At 47.3% G+C, this 19,447-nt stretch overlaps 1 protein-coding gene across 1 annotated transcript; it reads right to left on the reverse strand.

Moving 5' to 3' along the window:
- Positions 1-2,020: 2,020 nt before the first annotated feature.
- On the reverse strand, positions 2,021-10,821 carry fgf18a (fibroblast growth factor 18a; the record flags this gene model as incomplete). The annotated part of the gene is made up of 5 exons (XM_080840747.1): positions 2,021-2,636; positions 3,592-3,698; positions 5,406-5,583; positions 5,904-5,943; positions 10,790-10,821. The coding sequence occupies 5 exons, from the start codon at positions 10,819-10,821 to the stop codon at positions 2,367-2,369; spliced, it is 627 nt and encodes a 208-aa protein (XP_080696873.1). The 3' UTR covers positions 2,021-2,366.
- Positions 10,822-19,447: the final 8,626 nt, after the last annotated feature.

Raw genomic sequence — 19,447 nt, forward strand, 5'->3', positions numbered from 1 at the left:
TTGGTAGCAGGCTGTAGATAAAAGATTGTATGACTAAATCAGTGACTGTCTGTATGTATATGGTTGATGCACACATCCAATCAGAGGCATCTATCTGTAGAGATATTTGTGTGTGTTTGTCTGCTCCTAGTGTGTGTGTGTCTGCTCTTAGGCAGACGTGTGGTGTGTGTCTCTGAGTGCATGTGTCTGCTGGGTGTGTATGCTTCCTGTGGGTCTGTGGGATTTTTCCCATAATTCCTGCAAGTCTCAGGTCACTACTCGGTTCTCACGCACATTTTTCAAATTCCTTCCTCCACGCCATTACCATACACCTTCCACCCTGGGTTTGGCTCCAGAATCTTTCCACCATTCCGCCAGCGCCGCCTTTCCAGAACCCCCTTGCTCCGGATCCCTGCCTTCGGAATCGAGAAAAATCCTACAGCTTTTTCCCACTGAGTCAGCTGTTTGTGCCCTTTGCAGATCCTATTGGCCCATCCTCAAGTGACAGATCTACAGTTACCACCACAGGAGGGGGGGGGGACAATTAAGTGGTGAGCCATAGCACTCCTCCTCGCGAGACAAGTGTCTGAAACTGTAGAGGAAAATGGATGGGGGATTTTTCGTCTACCCTGCTGGTAACAAAGACTTATTCAGTACACGCAGAACCTGCTGGGTGAACTAATGCTGTTGAACCATGAGGGAGTGGATTTTTTAGGGATTTTCTAATAAATGTTGTAAAATAAGGGTAGGATAGAAGAAAGATGAGGGTGGTAGTTGTGTCTGTGAAGATGGTGAAGGAAGAAGGGGAAAAAAGAGCGACATTTTCTGATGCACAGTTTTTCTGGAAGATTTACTGGCTTGTAGAAAGGCTGCCATACACTGAGATGAAATAAATAAGTGAAATCATTTCATAATAATAACAACAATTATAGAAGCAATCATAATAATATTGCTTATTTAGCCTTTACTCTTTATATATATATATAATCTTTATATAGTTTTTTAATGGGTTCCCTTTAATATTTGTGTATGAGACTTTGGTTATTCCATAATGTCCGGGTAGCAGCATTCCATACTGTCTCAAAATTGGGAATATTGTTCCCTGTGTCGTTTCTATAGCGATGCAAATGCAAAGAGAATGTGCCTCCACCCCCTTTGCCCTGTGTTTGAGTGCTTGCTATTGGTTGCAGGGTTGAAAAAGGGGGTGTGGCTATCTTGTCCATCATTGGTCTCCAGTTGTCTTTGGTCATTGGATAATTTTTTGGTGCAGCTGATATTTTGCGTGCTTACCGTTTTTTATTCATTTGTACATTCCAGTTCTCGTAGGGTTTCTGTCCTTCAAGGGAGAGAATGAGTGGTGAGATGACCACCAGTAGTCCTCCTCAAAGTGTCCTTGTCATAGTGTCCAAGTGTGGCCTCTGGTGCACCTCCTCGTGGACACTCATTCACTGAACCCGCTCACTTACACACGAGCGTTGCACGTGAGCTCACTTCTCAAAGCACAGAGCGGAATAGAACATCACAAAGACAGCAAGTCAAAACATCTGCCACTCGTTCTGTCCTTCCCTTTGAGATCCTCCTCTTACTCCACCACACACACACACACACACACACACACATACACACACACACACACACACACACACACACACACACAGACACACACACACCTTAACATCATGTCTTTGGGTGCCAGGGGATCACATTTACCCCCCCAAGTTGGGATTTAGTCCTTTTTTTTTTGGTTGCCTTGTCCTGAAGTTCCAGGACAATGTCTACCTGGGCCTGGGGCTGATCTGAGTTTGCAGTATCTGATCCGGTCAAGAGTCCAGTCCTAAAGCTGGTTGTGCTCTGCGATAGTTCCATGAAGAAACCTGGTCCCAAACACAGGGCAAGATGGTCGGCGATGGCCCAACTCCACCCACCTCTTCTGGGTCACCATCTGTCGGCTAGTCTCTAGGCTTCTCCATATGTGTAGGGAGCCTGTCGTTGTGTGGTCTGTCTGGTTCAATATCCAAGAACAGACCAAAAAAAAGGGCAGGTGTGTCAGTGTTGACCCTACTGGAAGGATTGATGAGATGATGTCTGGCAGTCCTTCAGTCAGACAGCTGCTAGTCAAAGTCAGTCCTTTGTCAGAGTCAGACATGTCCTCTTTTTTTAGCACAGTTTAGCATTAAACAGGATTAGCCCATGCTAGGCTAGTTGTTTTAAACAGCTTTTGGCCGAGTTAGCATGTCTCCCTTAAACGATCCAGTCATTTTTACACGGCTGCAAAGGAGAGGGACTGTCAGTCTGATTAGCAAGTCCCGGGGTAACATTTAGCTTGGTCCCAAAAAACAGGACTTTAGTGGCCTTTTACAGGAGATGGGGAGAGAGCGTTAGCAGGGTTAACGTGGTCGAGCGGCTCGAACTCGCTTGCTCCGCTTGCTGACTGTGGTGAAGCGGAAAGGCGTCACATCTGGCTGCTCTCCGGGCGGGAAACGCTTCATGAAGTGCACGTCCTGCTGGTTGGGTAGTGTGTGAGGGCCACGCCGAGGGCGCCCCCTCTTGGTGAAACCCACGTACCACCCGTTGTATTTCGCCGACATCAGCGCTGTGTAGTTGTTCTCCAGGACCTTCTCCACGAAGACGCAATCTGAGCTGCGGTTACTGGCCTTCTGGGAGAACACAGACAAACAAAGATGGATGGACAGAAACAAGACACAAAGTGACAGACAGACAGAACAACAAAACAAAACAAAACGATTGTTTTACACACAGCATGTGATAGATAAGGAATGAGGAGGCCTATTTTTGCTTCGGAACAAAGATTTGAAGAGGAATCTTTAGCCGTGTATCATTCATGTCTTTATTTTTCACTTGTTTTCAACAAAAGAAAAGCTATTCAGTTTATAGAAATAAAAGATCCAATTTGGAGAAACTCCTAGTAATTCTCTTGGGGGAAAAGGCTTTTTTACTAAATGCCATTATATAATTTGGTCTCAGAATTGCTAATGGTTGCCTTGTGAATTGTTTTATGGTAAGAATGTGGTCTGTAACTCATTTATTTTAATAAAATAACATCCTATTTTTACTTCCATGTTTTCCCGTCTGCTGGCCAAACATCCATATACTTTACGCCAGCGATGGAGAACTCAGACTAACAGACTAACTTTTTTCAGAATGGCTCCAGAATCTGTTTCTTTAAAATCTGAATGGTTTTGTTCGGCTGAGGAGGATCATGATATATGGTTGAAACTCACCCCCACGGCCCTTAAATTCAATTTTCCTGTACTTGCTTGTATTGTTCTCACAAGGCAATAAACTGACAGACATAACAAGTACATAACTCTTATTCTTGGTTGCAGATTCATCTAGAAGGAAGCCATTATGCACAACATATGACTTCCTTAATGGTCATTTAAAGGTGATTTTTTTTTTTGGTGGTGTTTAAATCGAACTTCCTTTATGATTTGATATCGTGATAATATGCATCAGAGAGAGAATATTTCTCTCTCTCTCTCTGTCTCTCTATCTCTCTCTATATATAAATATACGTATATACCAGTCAGTTTAACCTATCAGCATCAACTGACCTTAACTGAAAATGAGTGTTGAGCCCACATGACTCACCTTGCCCACCAGCTTCCCCCTGCGGTTCATGCACAGGTAGTAGTTGGTCTCTTTCCCCCGGATTCGCACCTGGCTGCCAAAGGTGTCGGCCTCCACTACGAGCTGGGCTTGTGAAGGGACAGGCAGACGAACGAGAGAGTTATTAAAACGTATGAACAAGGGACGGAGAGGCTTTCTTAAAGCCTATTTAAATCAAGGCTAACAATATATCTAGATAGACACACACACACAGACTATGTATTGTGCAAGAGAATTGATCAGTGTGGCCTCTGCCACTAAAGTCTTTGTTTGAAACGATTACACAGAACAGATAACTACCCTGTTTGCCCATGTCAATCCATTTCGGCTGATGGGCAAGAGTGTGAGCTTTGCCGATCGAAAGAAGGAAATTGTGTTTTCTCTCTCTTTTTTTTTTACCTCTCTCTGACTAGTGTTAGATGTTGTCCTCCCTTATCCCTGTAGATCACCATCTACACCGCTAGTAATTCATGCCGTATCTCCTTTCTTTGCTTACCCACCCTCTGCTGAGTGAAAGGCCTCTTGGAAGGAAAGGGGCCATGCTTGTTTAAAAATAAACCCTTGAAATGGTTCCTAGTGACCTTTGTCAACAGGAGGGTCAGTTAAAATCAATATTTTCACTCTCTTCTCCATCCCCCCCCCCCCACACACACACACTTCCTAATCTCTCCATCCATGTTCCTCTACTTGCTGTGTAAATACGTTTCTTTTAATCCCCCCCTCTGAGCTGTGTTCTTATTCTGTATTTTTCTCCTGTTTTCCTTTGATAACCTAACCCCACAGCGAGCTATGGGGAGATATAACTGGGCACACTAGATAATGCTTCAATACTATTGGACAGAGTGTGGCTGCTATCGTATATTAATGTAATTAACCAACAATACTGAACTTTTGTTCTCAGAACAAAAAATGCTTTCTGGTTTCAAATTTCATGACATTTTTTTTACAATACCTTAGACACCATTCAGAGAGAGAGGAGAAGAAGGAGGAGGACTATAAATATATATATATGTGTGTGTGTATGTGTGTGTGTGTGTGTGTGTGTGGGTGGGTAGGTATATATGTGTGAGTGTGTGTCTGTGTACGTGTGCATCTGTGTGTGGGTGGGTAGGTGGGTAGATATATATGTGTGTGTGTGTGTGTGTGTGTGTGTGTGTGTGTGTGTGTGTGTGTGTGTGTGTGTGTGAGAGAAAGAGAGAGAGAGAGAGAGAGAGAGAGGGGGCGAGAGAGAGGGGGCGAGGGAAACAGCCGGCTATTCTGAACCCACAGGAGAAGACAACAGGGTGAATGAGAAATCAATAGCTGGATCAATGGGAAGATGAGATTCTAACACTATGTCTAACACCAAGCCTGACTGCTCGCTCCCACTCTGCCTTTTGTCTCGGGCTGTCTGCTTGTGAATCATTGTGTCAGCAGTCACTGAGGTCTTTGTTTCCTCCAGGCAAGTTCAGCTGCCCCCTTTTCTGTATTCATGTAGATGTCTGCCTGCACTACATTTATCACGGATTCTGTAGGAGTATTACATACAGGGATGGACGCATTTGTGTGAGAATGGATGTATAAATTGTCAACCATGTCATGTTGCCAACAATCACGCCATGCCTATATCACCATATACAAATGCCTATGTCCTCCCTCAGGGTGTGCATATTTTCCCATTGTCTGTCTGTCTGTCTGTCTGTCCCTCTGTGTGTGTGTGTGTGTGTGTGTGTGTGTGTGTGTGTGTGTGTGTGTGTGTGTGTGTGTATGAGTGTGTGTGTGTGTGTCTGTGTGTGTGTGTTTGTGTGTGTCCTTACCATATTTGTCTCCATCATCTCCGCGGGCACTGATCCGGCGGCCCAGCACTTGGACGTGTTTTCCGCTGGTCCTGCTGTAGAGCTGGTAGACTCTGTGATGCCGGCGACTCATAGCGTCTCGCACCCGAGTCTGGTTCTCCACATGCACGCTGAAATTTACCCCATCGACCCCGAACACCTGCTGGGCCCAGGCAGGCGAGAGGGAGGTGTCAGTTTCACTGTTGAAGTGTATTATCTCTTGCTCTCTCCCTCTGTCTGTCTGACTCTCTCTCTCTCTCTGTCTCTCTCCCTGTGTGGGTTTCTGCAGGACTCTTGGCTCTCTTCACGGCTGACCCTGGGCTATCTGTCTCTCTATCTTTCCCCCTCTCTCTGTATCCCTCTTTTTCACTTTTCCCATTTTCCCATTGACTTGCCTTCTCATGCTCTATCACTACACACTATACACTATACCACTTCCTCGTCTGTCTCTGTTTTCCTCTTGGGCTCGCTGAAACTCACCTGCAAAGGATTGCACATCACCAGCAACATCTGGACACATCTGGGGGAGGAAGGAAAGCAGAAGAGGGAGAGGAAAAAATTAATACTGATGCATGGAAGTGTTGCACTGCTTGCACTCTGCTTCGAATGATATTATATTATTGAGTGGTGGTTAAGTGGAATTTACAGAATGAAAGCTGTTCTGGGCAGTGCTGTGAAACGAAGGGTTGGAGGGGGCTGTATACGGAGCCTGTTAGAGTTCCATTCAGAATAGGAATGTAATGGGTAAAAATCAGCACAGGAATGCAATGGGTAACTACAAGAATAGGAATTCAAAATGTAAATAACAAATGAATACAAAAAAAAGAAACGCTGTGGTCTTATGGTGTATGAGAATGATTTCCTGGGGTCTTTCCTCTTTGTTGACTATGCTCCTGTAGGGATTTCTGCAACATCAGGTCTTAGACCTTAAATCAGCCCCTTCCTTTTGTGGTGCTCTTTTTGCCAGCAGTTCAGGACTAACCCCCATGTCCTTCTTGGCTCACGGTTATCCCGCACCCCAACATCTGAAGTATTTCAAGCTGTGGGAATTCTACGGCAGGAACCCTGACCAAGTAGCGATGCCACCACCTGCACAGTGCATGTACAAGGCATCCAGGAGAGAGGGGACCGTGGGCCAGAGCGAAACCCTGACATAAATCTGTCTGTACTAATACAACCCTTCAGAAAACATAACAAAGGAAGTGACAGTTATGTCATAAGGGAAGCTTAAAACGTAGACATGGCAGTCGCAAAGGACTTCTGTGTTTCCATTCCAATTGTACTTGAAATTGGATTCCCTCTGGCTCCCAATGCCACTGAGCTGTTCCCATTCTCATTCTTCTGGAAAGGAGGGCTGCGGGCAGTTCTTCCATGAGAATAGCATAATGTCCAAAGAAAGAGAGAAAGAAAGAGGAAAATAAAGGAAGAGAGAAAAAAAAACCTTTCCTCCTCTGAAATACTTTTCGAGCCCATCTCGGCAATGCTAAGCACATTTCCCTCCAGACTTCTCCTTAAACGGTCACGCTGCTCAACCCAAGCCTGACCGCAAGGCCTGATGCTGCAAGACTGTCCAGTTTGATGAAGTCAAGGTGTGTACGCATGGGCGTGTGTGGGTGTGTTATGTGTGTGTGTGTGTGTGTGTGTCTGTCTGTCTGTTAGCCGCACCTCGAGGCAACCTCTGTGTCAACCCACAAAGATGTTGGTGTGGTCAGTGAGTTCAGTGTGTATGTTTTGGCAGCTTGCTGTGGTGTGTGTGTGTGTGTGTGTGTGTGTGTGTGTGTGTGTGTGTGTGTGTGTGTGTGTGTGTGTGTGTGTGTGTGTGTGTGTGTGTGTGTGTGTGAAAGTGAGAGAGCACGAGAGAAAGAGAGTGTACATGTATATGTCTATGTATGTGTGTGTGTGCATGTGTGTGTGAATATGCCTGTGTGTGTGTGAAAGAGTCAGAAAGAGAGAGCGAGAGAGAGAGAGAATGAGAGAGTGTATGAGTGCATGTATATGTCTATATGTGTGAGTGTGTGTGTGTGTGTGTGTGTGTGTGTGTGTGTGTGTGTGTGTGTGTGTGTGTGTGTGTGTGTGTGTGTGTGTGTGTGTGTGTGTGTGTGTGTGTGTGTGTGTGTGTGCACACATGTGTGTGTATATGTCTCTGTGTGTGTATGTGTATATGTACACTCCTCAGAGTCCAACAGAACAACGCAGTATTAAATAAAATCAAACGTCCCAGTCTGTAGCCCAGCACACCAACTACTGCCCTACACATGGGTGTGCCCCTCTCTACTGATCTGCACAAACCTGCCAAATTGCTGGGGTGAGAAAGGGGGGAAAAAACCTGAAGTCTGATCATGTAATCCTTACACCCTGCTTTTGGCATTAGAACACAGAGCTTTACTGGTAACGTAAGATGTCTATCTACCTCCATTTCTCTCTCTCTCTCACTCTTTCTCTTCTCTCTCACCCTTCCTCTCCCTTCTTCTCCTCTCAGTTGGAGTGAGTGACAGGGGGTTTGATCGCTCCCAGGCCTCGTGGTGTTCTGCATGCCGGGGCGACCACTCACACACACTTGATGGCGGAGAGGCGGCTGGCTCATCGCGAGGCAGGGTGTGTCCCCACGGCGATGCCAGGCCCTCTCTCTCCAAGCCACTCCTCTCTAAACGGGGTGACCTCGTGACCCTTTGTTTCAGGGGGCCAGGAGGGAGGAATTGAGACATCCTCCAAACAAGCAGTCAAAACAACAGGGGCCGTCCCATTTGAGTCACGCAATGGCGAGGATGAGGAGGAGGGGGGGGGGAGTAGGAAGAGGAGGAGGAGGGGGAGGAGGAAGAGGAGGAGCAGTCATTCCCCACATGCTCCCAGCCACAGCGCCCCAAGCCAAACGCAACACTGTAGCCAGATGATGGTGCAGTGCACAGGCTGGGTCTGGTGGTGAGCTTATTGTTTCCTCTCAGCTGAAGTGCTCCTTGCCTGCTTTTTTTTTCCCCTTATGCATCTGGCTAAATTTGGTAATTGTCTGTAGTCTGTTGAATTTCTGGTGAACTCTCTCTCTTTTCGAAAGAAAAAAAAAATAAGTCTGTCGGAGTTCCACTGGCACCACCACTCAGGCCTAATGGATTTTAAGACAGGAGACAGACAGGGATAGAAGAGTGGTGAAAACACACACAGACACACACACACACACACACACACACACACACACACACACACACACACACACACACACACACACACACACACACACACACACACACACACATACACACACTACACACGCAGGGTAGGATGAGAATGTGGAAACAGTCAAAACTGCTTTTCTCACTCCCTGTCTCTGTACTTCTCTGCTCATTCCCTGTCTTGGGAAGGGGGTGACTCCCCCACATCGTCCCAGTCTCCAGCAAAGATATGGGGGAGAGACAGAGAGAGAGAGAGAGGGAGAGAGGAGAGAGGGAGCGAGAGAGAGAGAGCAGAAAGATGGAGAGAGAGGGGAGGGGAGGTATCGGCAGCTGACAGCTGGTCCAAAGCAGACACAGATGCACGCAACTCAACTTCAAACCACTGCATGATAAAGAAAGACTGAGAGAGGGAGTGAGGGAGTGAGAGAGAGAGAGGCTCTGTCCTTCATCAGTCGCCGTACCTCAGCCCTGGAAGAAGGAGGCGGCACGGCTCTATTAGCGGTTGTGAACTCGGCCATGAGGACTCACCCACGCTCCACACCACACCACGTGCAGCCAGCAAATAAAATCCTCTCCCATGCAAATGACCTGAATGGGGTTTGAATTCACAGCCAAAGTGAACTGGGGAACGCTTTCATTGGCCGTGTGCACACGGGTTTGTTCTGGGTACACAGGCTCGCTGCCTCTGGACCATCAAACAGTAGCAGTACACCCAAAACACCTCCTGGGCTCACCACCTGCAACTCTGTGTACACTGTCTCAACGTCCATGCCCCCATCCTGTGGGTATGTGCCCTGTGCCCGACACATCTGTACATATGGTTTGGAAATCTGCACTTGCTGGCTGCCAAAGCAGTGGCTGCGCCCCAAAGAACGCCGCCTCCGTACAGTATCGGCGCATTCCGCCTGTGCGACTGTGCATGCCGCCGCCACCGCCGTCACCCTCCGTATCAGCGCTCACTCTGGCAGCAGCAACGCATCTGCTGCTCACTGGCCCCGTACCTATGCACACAGCCCCGCACAGGTGAGAGTGCGTCTGGGCGCTTTGAGGACTCTCAGCTGTTCAAACACCACGCTTAGCGCGGAGTGGGGAAAAAAACATGATTCGGGCTGAGGCTTTGGATTCTCCCTATCCCTCCCAAACCACAGTGGGCCTGAAGCCTGCCAGAGTGAGAGTGAGAGAGAGGGAGAGAGGGAGAGAGAGAAGAGGACATGGGGGAGGGAGGTAAAGAGAGAAATAGAGGAGGGGAAGGAAAGAAAGGGAGAGAATGCAAGTAGCCGGGAGCTCTAACTTCTCACTGTTCTGTGGTCTGGAGCCAAAACAAGCAGTAGCCTGACATCATCAACCTGTGACTACCTCTTCCTGCAGCAGTGCGTAGAGCAGCAGTTTGGGCACTGGAATCTAATGTTGCTGGTTGAAGGTAAATATCTACCAGTGCTGACTTGATACACCTCTGGGCCTTCAACCCAAGCCTGTGTGTGCGTGAGTGTATGTGAGTGTGTTTGTGTGTGTTATCTAAACTGGAATACTACAGCAACTCTACTGCCATTTGGACCGTGGTGGCACTATACAGGCCTAATAAACATGGAGTAGTGGTTAAAGTATTAAAAGAGCTGAATCCCTTTGCTTAAAAGGAGAGCCAAGTACCACAGACAGATGATAAAGTACCAGTTTCACGGCCATTAATTCCGACATCCTTGAGAATTATTAGATAATTGAGATAATGCTCCTTCACCCAGCCAGTGAGCCAGTGCAAGAGACTGTGGTCTGGGCAGAATATGGATTATCTCTCTCACAGCTCTATCCACAGGTTGGGAAAGGAATGATAACTATCTCAAGATGACTGCCATGTGTGCAAACCAGGGTTGACAAAAAGGAAAAGAAAAATAAAGACAGACATTTTTTGAACCAGACACACCTTAGGGAGTCAACTGCGAGCATATTTCTGGTTTGTTTGCGTTGGATAGTTCGCCAGATAGCCTAACCTGACATTACTCTTGAGACACTGGCACCTGTCTCTATGGTGATCCTGCAATGGAGATGTCACAATGCACGAAGGCTAACAGTAAACGTCACAATAACAATTCCATTAGCAAATAAACGCAGCTGCTCTATAAAACTCCTCCGTGTATAGATCCACTCCTTGCAAACAGTGGGAAGACATATGGTGGAGTTCATTTAATAGTAGTTATATAAACTTACAAGACAGTCAGCGTGGAGAGAAGGGACCACATCGCTTCCCCCACCGCGACGAAACGTCGCTCCAAGTCTGTCTCCTCGGCTGTTCCGAGCTGCTCTCTGCGTACCGGTAACACGCCGGTGATGATGGTAGGTTTATGTCTGTCTTTGTAATCCGATGAATGGTCGTGGGGTCAGCGGACACTCCCGTTGGCATCGGCGGTGAGCATCGCGTCCCCCAGCGGCTGAGGGTACGGGGGGAGGACGGGGGAACCCGCGGTGTGAGTGCCACTGTGACCGTTCGCGGCTGTCACGGTGGTCGTGGTGGTGCGCGGTTAGCAGCAAACAGGGGCGGGGCAATATGAGGACTGGAGGGGGGCGGGGGTCAGGTCATTCAACAGCAGTATTCTTGGAGCTGCAGGGACAGGTGAAACGAAGTTCAGCCACTGTCAAGATCCAAAAATCCGATCTGATACGCAGGTCCTGAGGTACAGAATAGTCAAGGATAAAATAGATTTCTATCAAAATAATCCTGGTGGACTTCGTTGTCTGTCAACCTGTTCACTGTCTGTTGCAGTTAACTTCGCTCGATCATACAGTTAAAACCTATTTTCCAGGCGTCGTGGAACATCTAGGATAGCCTTCTTAGTTACTAGTTGATCTTTTGATCCGCAAATACGTCCTTTTACGAATAAATTCCCTTGGATGGAAAAGAACGGGCATGAGCGATGGACTGAGGGATGGGTCGGTAAGGGGAGAAGGGAGGAGTAGTGCGAACGGAGGCGGGAGCTTCAGCTCTAGTCCGTACGAGGCAAGGTCATGCGCCGCGGGAGGCAGGATACCTGGGCGGGGTGATGAGGGCGATATGGACGCGGCGGCTTGGCAGACTCCGGATGCTGCACTGTAGGCTCGGTCATGGCTGCACCTCCTGACGGGGTTAAAGGGTCTGTGGCCTGTGGGACACTGACCGACAGTGTCCGCTTGACTGGAGGAGAGCCCGAAGCGGTCCAGCTCAGAAGATGGGGGGAAGAGTTGAATGAAAAGCAGAGGGTGAGAGGGACAGACAGAGGGGGTGGGGGAGAGCAGCAGAGAATGGGAACAGCTGTGACTGAGGGGCGAACCCAGCCACCCGCGACAGCGCAGAAATGACAGCCGCGCTCTGCACCTGATTTCCCGGATTTCCCCAGGCGTCTTAGCCGCTGGCTGCTTCGTTCATCCAAAGTCCCGACACAATACCAGCCAAAACATGGGAAGATGACATCACCTCAAAAATCTTTGAAGGGGGAAATGCAATCCGAGCTTTTTAAAATTATTCTTAAATGGTGAAAGTTAGTAGTTCACTCAAAACAAGACCAGATGCTAGATAGATTAAAGACAACACACGTTACAGATACGTGAAAAGTACCTCCTCTATTCCAGGTCTCTCTGTATGTAATTTCGAAGTTCTCCTTCTTGAAGAGGGTCCACTTTATCAGGTTGACAGATCGAACCTTCAACGTCTCCGTTCTGTGTTTCTTTCTCTCACATGAGAAAAAGAGAGCAGGCTACAGGAAAAGCAAACAGATAAAAGCCAACTGAGCCTCGTCCGATGAAAATATGAGAATGTACTCTTTGAAAAATGCCCAGGGTTCCTTCCGCAACCGTTTTTCCTCTTCGCGCTGATGAGAATCTACACGGGAGAGGCGAGTCAGCGAGAGCAGAAATCTCACTCCAAGAAAAAACAGAACAAGATTTTAACAGCGGCAGATCAATCCACCCTCCCTCCCCAACCCCCTCTATCCCTGTCCCTCACTTTCCCCAACTCTCTCTCTCCCTCTCCCATACACACACCACACACGTATTGGATACAAATTAGATTTGCCCACTTCACCAAAAATAAAATACCATAATGTCACAGTGTGTTGTGGCCATTTGAGCGCAGTAGGTAGCAAGGTGTGTGTGTGTGTGTGTGTGTGTGTGTGTGTGTGTGTGTGTTTGAGTGAGAGAAAGTGTGAGTGAGAGAAAGAGAGCGAGAGAGTGTGTGTGTGTGTGTGTGTGTGTGTGTGTGTGTGTGTTCTAATAGTTAACGTCACCTGGTATAATGGGAGAAACGACAGACACGACGGTTTCCCGACTTTGTTAGTACGTTCGGGGGTGGGGGGTAGGGGAAGGGCTACCATTCCAATCCTTAACTTTACCACACACCGTTACACCGAGACAAGCGGTGGAAAGGGGGTTACGGACTTCACTTCATCGGTGCGCGAGGTAAATGCTTTTGAAAGTGATGTATTTTGACTCGGCGTTTCATAACTTCAAACTCAAGAGGGGAGAGTGGAGGGAACGGGAGACAGTTCGCTTAAAAGCGGGAGGGAGGTATGTAAGCATAGGGACGGATCCAAAACGAACATTTCTCAGGGAATTCGGCAGCAACGCCCGCTCTACGCTCCCAACCCTCCCACCCCCCTTACCGCGACAGAACCGCAGACGGTCAGCCAAGCCAACACTCGCTATCCCTCTCCAGTTTACCCCCCACCCCCGCCCCGTGCTTTCTTCCTCTCTCTCATACTCACAATTTTTTTTAAGCAGCTTATTTTACTGTGTTTGAGAATGCTTTAAGGTATTTGTGTGTTTGTGACGGAGAATAGTGTGCGTGTGTGTGTGTGTGTGTGTGTGTGTGTGTGTGTGTGTGTTTGTGTGTATGCAGACTATTCACTGAGGGGAGGTGGGGGGGGGGGGGGGGGCGCAGTGGTATCAAGGAAGGACAGTAGTTAGTCAGAGATCTGGCCTCTTCGCTTTGCTTTCCATTGAGTTGTTCCTCCACCCAGAATGACATTGCCCTGCCTTTAGTAGAGTCTTGTTGTTACAGGCTGATCTGAGATCTGCCAGTGGGCCCTGGGGTCAGTCTCCACATGGTGACTCAAACTGTTCTGAGACTGACCTTTCCCACCCGATAAAAAACAATACTCGCCAGCACATAGAGAGATGGTGTTTGTTTAAGAATGACAGGGGAAAGGAGTAGGGAAGGAAGAGGCTGAGCGTACCCACATAAATCATCATAGCAAATAGCCACTGCAGTGCTGTTAGGCACAGGGCACTGAAAATAACATGCGGTCAAGTGTGAGCAGGTAGACTTACCAAAGGCAGGCTAGCTTGTCAAGCCGCAGACACCTATTTGCCATTAAGCCATACATGGATTCAGTTTATGCCCCTACAGTTCCCCTTTTTGTTTATGTGTTTTATTTGGGCATTCATTCGTTACTGGACGTAAATGACTTATGACTGTTATATGTATGTAATTCACATCACCATCATCTCAGGCCACTGAAAGGTGTTGTTTCTCTGTTCACATTGGGGAAACATCGAGCATATGTATTTTTGGGTGGGTGGGTGTTGAAGCCACTGAACGAATGTCTGAAAGCTGATTGCCTGAAGCAACCCTGCTATACTGTGGTCTAATTTTAAACAGAGCCTTCCCCTCATGTGTTCTTGATCCATTTTTTGTATTGGGTCTGTTGTTCCTTCCCATCTCTTCCCATTCCCCTTTTATCCCCCCCCCCCCCCCCCCCTCTATAATTCTTCCCCTTGTCTTTTTTATCTCCTTCTCTCCCTTTGCAATGTTTTCTGGACAGCGTATTGATTGCCCATGTCTTTGCTTTTGCAGCTCCTGGCTATTGATTCTTGACAAAAGACATCTGAAATACACACACACACACATACACACTGATCACAAATGTTTCTCCCATTCTAGTTCTCTTTCTTTGTACATATTATCTCTAATCTGTCCCTCTCTAGTCTATTCTTTCTCCCTATCCTCTCTCTCACTCCCTCTCTCTCTCTTCTGTCTTTCTCTCAGCTGCCCTCCCTTCCATTGTATCGGCAGAGGTGTGGATTGTTGAGTCTGACTCTTGCTGTCTTTGGCTTCAGCAAGGCGGTCTGTGCGCTCAGGGAAAAAGAAGCGGCCAGCCCCTGCAGGCTCTTCCAAAGCCGGTTCAATACCGCTATTCTGTCCTGCAATTAACATCGATCAGCCCTGGTCAATACTGGGCTCTGGCAACAAAGGCCCCATGGCGCTTTTGTGTGAACCGGTCCACCCCTTCATCTCAGGGCCTGCCAAATCCCCAGGCGTGCTGTCATTACGTCAGGGCATTCGCAGCTTAACTGAAGGTCAGCATGGTTAAAGCGCCGGACTTAAGACCTGCAGCTGGAAAGGAGGGAGGGAGGGGCGCTTGTGGTTAGGGCAAAAGGATTTGGGCCTGCTCTTGTGGGGTATTGGTCTGGGCAAAGAGGACTGTAGCTCAAGAGGGTGCCGTGGTTTACGGCTGATGGATTTAGGACTGCGGTAAGGATTATTGGTTTGGGCAAAGGGGGGGGGGGGGGGGGGGGGGGGGGGTTGGGGCTGTGGACCTAGGTGCCGTGGTTAGGGGGCAACGGATTTAGAAGTGCTGTGAACTACGTTCTGAACCAACCCATACCAAAGGCAGAGTGATTCTGCCAGTGGTGCTTTGAGGCAATTGTGGTGGTGCATCATGTCTGGGGCCTGCATTGGATAACATAGGCTGGGCAATGCTGAAGCAGAGGCTAGAGAGGTGGTCTGTGGACTGCAGATGGTTGGCCTGCCCACCACACTTTCTGCTCTGCACAAGGAAGGACCTGTGGTTTTCATTAGAACCCCACTTGATAAAACGACTGTTGAACCAGATAGTCACATCTCATCATAAAGTCGTTATCTGCAATGAAAATCCCTTTTATCAATAAAATCTGCTAAATCTAAACCGTTCCCCATAGTGTAAGTGTGTGAGACACATTATTAAGTGTCTTTGATGACTGATCCCGACGAAGCGTTGAACATTTGAGCGGCGGTATGTGTTCTGCGCCACGCTTTGAAATGAGAGCCTGCTAGCCACTTGTATAGTTTTGGCAGATGAGAACACGGACAGCTGCAACCTGCAAGATCAGGAATTAATTAGGGATAGACGTGTGTATATGTGTTAAAAGTGTGTGACTGTTCGTTTGTGTATGATAAGATGAAGGAGCGACGAGGGGGAGGGAGAGAAAGAATAAGAAATAAAATATTGTTTTTATTAGAGGCGATGTTGGTGGCGGATTGCCGGGACCTTTTGCAAAGATTAATCTGCCGAAACTGAGTTCTCGTTCCATGTTTGGAATCCGTCACAGCTGTCCTGGAGCCGCAGTGGGACTGCTGGGATCAGGGATAACTTAAAGTTTCTCACTTTGCTTTTTCTTCCCTTTGACTTTGTTCAAAAATGCGAGGCTAAGTGACAACTCCAACATTGGCGAGCAGCCTAAGCCACTTCATGACGTGTTGAGTAGGATTTTCCATGTATGGCCTAATCCAGTGGTTCTCAACCGGGGGTACGCGTACCCCTGGGGGTACGTGAAGGTAGTCCAGGGGGTACGTGAGATTTTTAAAAGATATATTCCAAATTAGCCTCCATTCAAAAATCCTTTAAAAATAGTTATTATACGGCTATTCAGAATGTTCAGTTGATTTGTATGGGCCAAAGCTAGCCTATGTGGGTTAAATGTCTGCGTTCGCAGGTTTGTAGTTCCTTGATTTTCACTGCTGCGAAAAGTTTATATCCGCTGTCATTGGCAACGGCTTTTGTGCTTCTAATTCACATCTTTCATATCAGTCCGCAAGTATTCCGGTAATTGAACGTAACGGAAAGTCATTGAAACTTGAAGTCAGAATGCGGGTTGCTACGCAAGAACTATTTTTTTCTTAGGGAAATCACAGAGGAATGTCTTCTATCGTTTTGGCAAGTAACTGTAGCCTATAATAAGCGCGATTTGTTCGCGAAAACATGGAAGCTGAACACACACAACTGCTGCTGCACACAGATATGCGATGGCTGTCTCGAGGGAGAATACTTTACCGGCTGTTGAAATTACGATCTGAGTACACACCTTTCTGATTGAGCACAAATCTCCCCATGCATGCCACACAGACTGGCTTGCAAATATGTGCTATCTGGCAGATATATTTAGCAAATTGAACGAACTGAATATGTCTGCAGGGAAAGGACACCAGCATTTTAAACCTGTATGACAAGGTGGGAGGTTTCCTGAAGAAAGCAGAGCTGTGGAGAAGAGCCAGGGATATTTAACAGGGGAATTTCAACTGCTTTCCTCAGGTGGATGATTTTCTCTCTAGTGAGGATGTGGACAGAGCTCCTGTCAAGTTGGTCATCGTGGGACATTTGACCAATTTGATTCGAAATTTAAATGTTCGAATGTCTTACTTTCCTGACATGGAGGAGAAATCTACACAGCTGGATTTGGTGAGATACCCATTTCTCTTGTCCAAAGCATACGGAAGCAAGCTACCTGTCACTAATCAGGAAAGATTCCTGGAGATTGTAATCTGACTGGCCTCCAGAGGAAGTTTGCCAAATCAACACTTACACAGTTTTGGATGTGTGAGAAGCAGGAGCACCCTGACCTGGGAGAGAAAGCTTTGGAGCAGCTACTACCCTTTTACTCCTTATATTTATGTGAGGCCTCCTTCTCTGCAATGACTGTGATCACAACAAAGCAGAGAAACAGACTGTGTCTGGAGAAGAGCTTGATTCCAGCAGTTGCCTTCCTGCCACCAAGACTGACAAAGATTTTCAGTGAAGCACAAGCACAAGGGTCTTACTAAAATGTAATTGCAAACGCATTCAGTTCAATGCAACAATGTTCCATGTTCAATATTCAGTGTTGACAGTTTAATAAGCGCTGTGAATTACATATTCTTTTCAATCAAAAATGCTATGCGCTGGTTAGGGGGTACTTGGCTGAAAAAATATTTCACAGGGGGTACATCACTGAAAAAAGGTTGAGAACCACTGGCCTAATCTATGCGCTTATATAGGACCAAGCGTCGGTGCGTTCCAAAAGTCTTGTGTAGGAGGCAGTAGTCTCTCAAACTGTTCAGCCGTCCACGTATTTGCCCTTCCATCAAATGGAAGCTACTAACACATCAGCACATCCAAAGCACAATGTTGAATTACCTTCCACATTTCACTCACATCAATCACGGGTGCTTCACATGTTTTTCTTAGACGGAGAACTGCACAAGACTCCTCTATTGTCATCCTTGTGATACAGACACTCGTCATTTTCCACTCTGGAATATCTGAACGTGTGTACAGGCACACTTAGGAGGGCTTCATGCATTAAATCCTTCAATATGGGTGTATAGTCTCAGCCCATGCAAAACCATTAACATGATCTATAATTGCCTGTGGTATTAGTCTTGCACCATGAAGCATGCTATGGGTTTTACACCAGCCTCAGTGTCGAGGCCCTTTTTAAGTAAATCTTCCCAAGTGGTGAATGGGTGAGCTGGTGCAAATGTATGGTATGTTATGTGGCATCTGCATGGCTTCTGTGTTCAGAGCTTTGTATATACAGTGGATGAGGTCAGTGCACACGTTTTGCGCTTCATGCACGATGCACGTCTGCTGATGTGAAAAACAGATGTGGTTTGCATTGGATCCCAATCCTAGTTGATTCCCCCCCCCCTCTCTTCTTCTTTTTGTTCATGTACTCATTTAAAAGCTCCCCTCGTCTCCTCTCCATGTCTCTCTACCTCTCCTTCTCTCCTCTCCTCTCCTCTCCTCCATTCTCTCCTTCCTCCATCCATGTCGTTCTGCCCCCTTCGCATGGGCTCCCTAAACTCTCTCTGTACCACCGGGCCGAAGAGGAACTGTAATGTTTATGAAAGTCTTTAATGTGCTATAATTACCTTGGCAACACCTCCAATCATTACTCACACCAATAAAGCACCTTACAATCTGACATGTTAGAGGGAAACAGAGGGAGTTAAAAAGGTGAGAGGAAGACATAAAAATCTTTCTCAAACTTTCCAAACTCTCCTACACCTTGCAGGTTCCTTCATTTTTTCTTTTGTGAGTGTTGTCTCTCCGTACTCGTCTTAGTTTAATATGACTTTGTCCCTCTCTGCCTCCATTCCTTACCCCCCCCCCCCCCCCCCCCCCCCCCCCCCTCCTCCCTCTCTCTTTCTCCCACTCTCGCTCTCCTCTCTGCCAGCTGCCCAGGTGGTAGTCAATTACAGCACATTGCTTTTTGGAAAAACAAAAGCATTCTTTCGCCTGGTCCAGTGAGACTATTTCGGGAAGGCCTGTCTGTACAGTCGATGAATGAAATAGGGAGGAGAGAGAGGGGGGGTGAAGAGCGAGAGAGAGAGAGAGAGAGAGAGGGGGAATTTATTTACAATAGACAGTAAAGAAAAAATAATAATAAAATTTAAGAGGTAGGGATTTACTGAAATAAGAGTCTCAAAATGATAACAAGTACCACTGGAGCTTGATTCACCTCTTTCCAAACAAAGTCACCGCAAGCCAAAAGAAGCTTCCGAACTCCCCTCTTGTACCACAAGAGCCTTGGCATAAACCTGTATCCGTCCTGCTCGCCATGAAACCAAATCTGTTCTTCTGCACGTACCTCTCTTTGCACGTAGCGGCTAACGCTAGGGCAGCCACTCCGCAAAAACTCCCAATCGGAGGCTTGCTCCCAATCCTCACCCCACTTACACCCTGTGCTGTTAATGCAGTTCCTTCCTCGGCCCTGATTCTGTTCCCCACTCTACAAAGGAGCGGGCTTACTCCTCCATAAAAAGCCCACCTCGTTCCCCCGCTTAGGCTAAAGCCAAGCCTTCCCGCTCTCCCTACCTCT

This window comes from Sprattus sprattus, assembly GCF_963457725.1.
Source record: "Sprattus sprattus genome assembly, chromosome: 6".
NCBI lineage: Eukaryota > Metazoa > Chordata > Actinopteri > Clupeiformes > Clupeidae > Sprattus > Sprattus sprattus.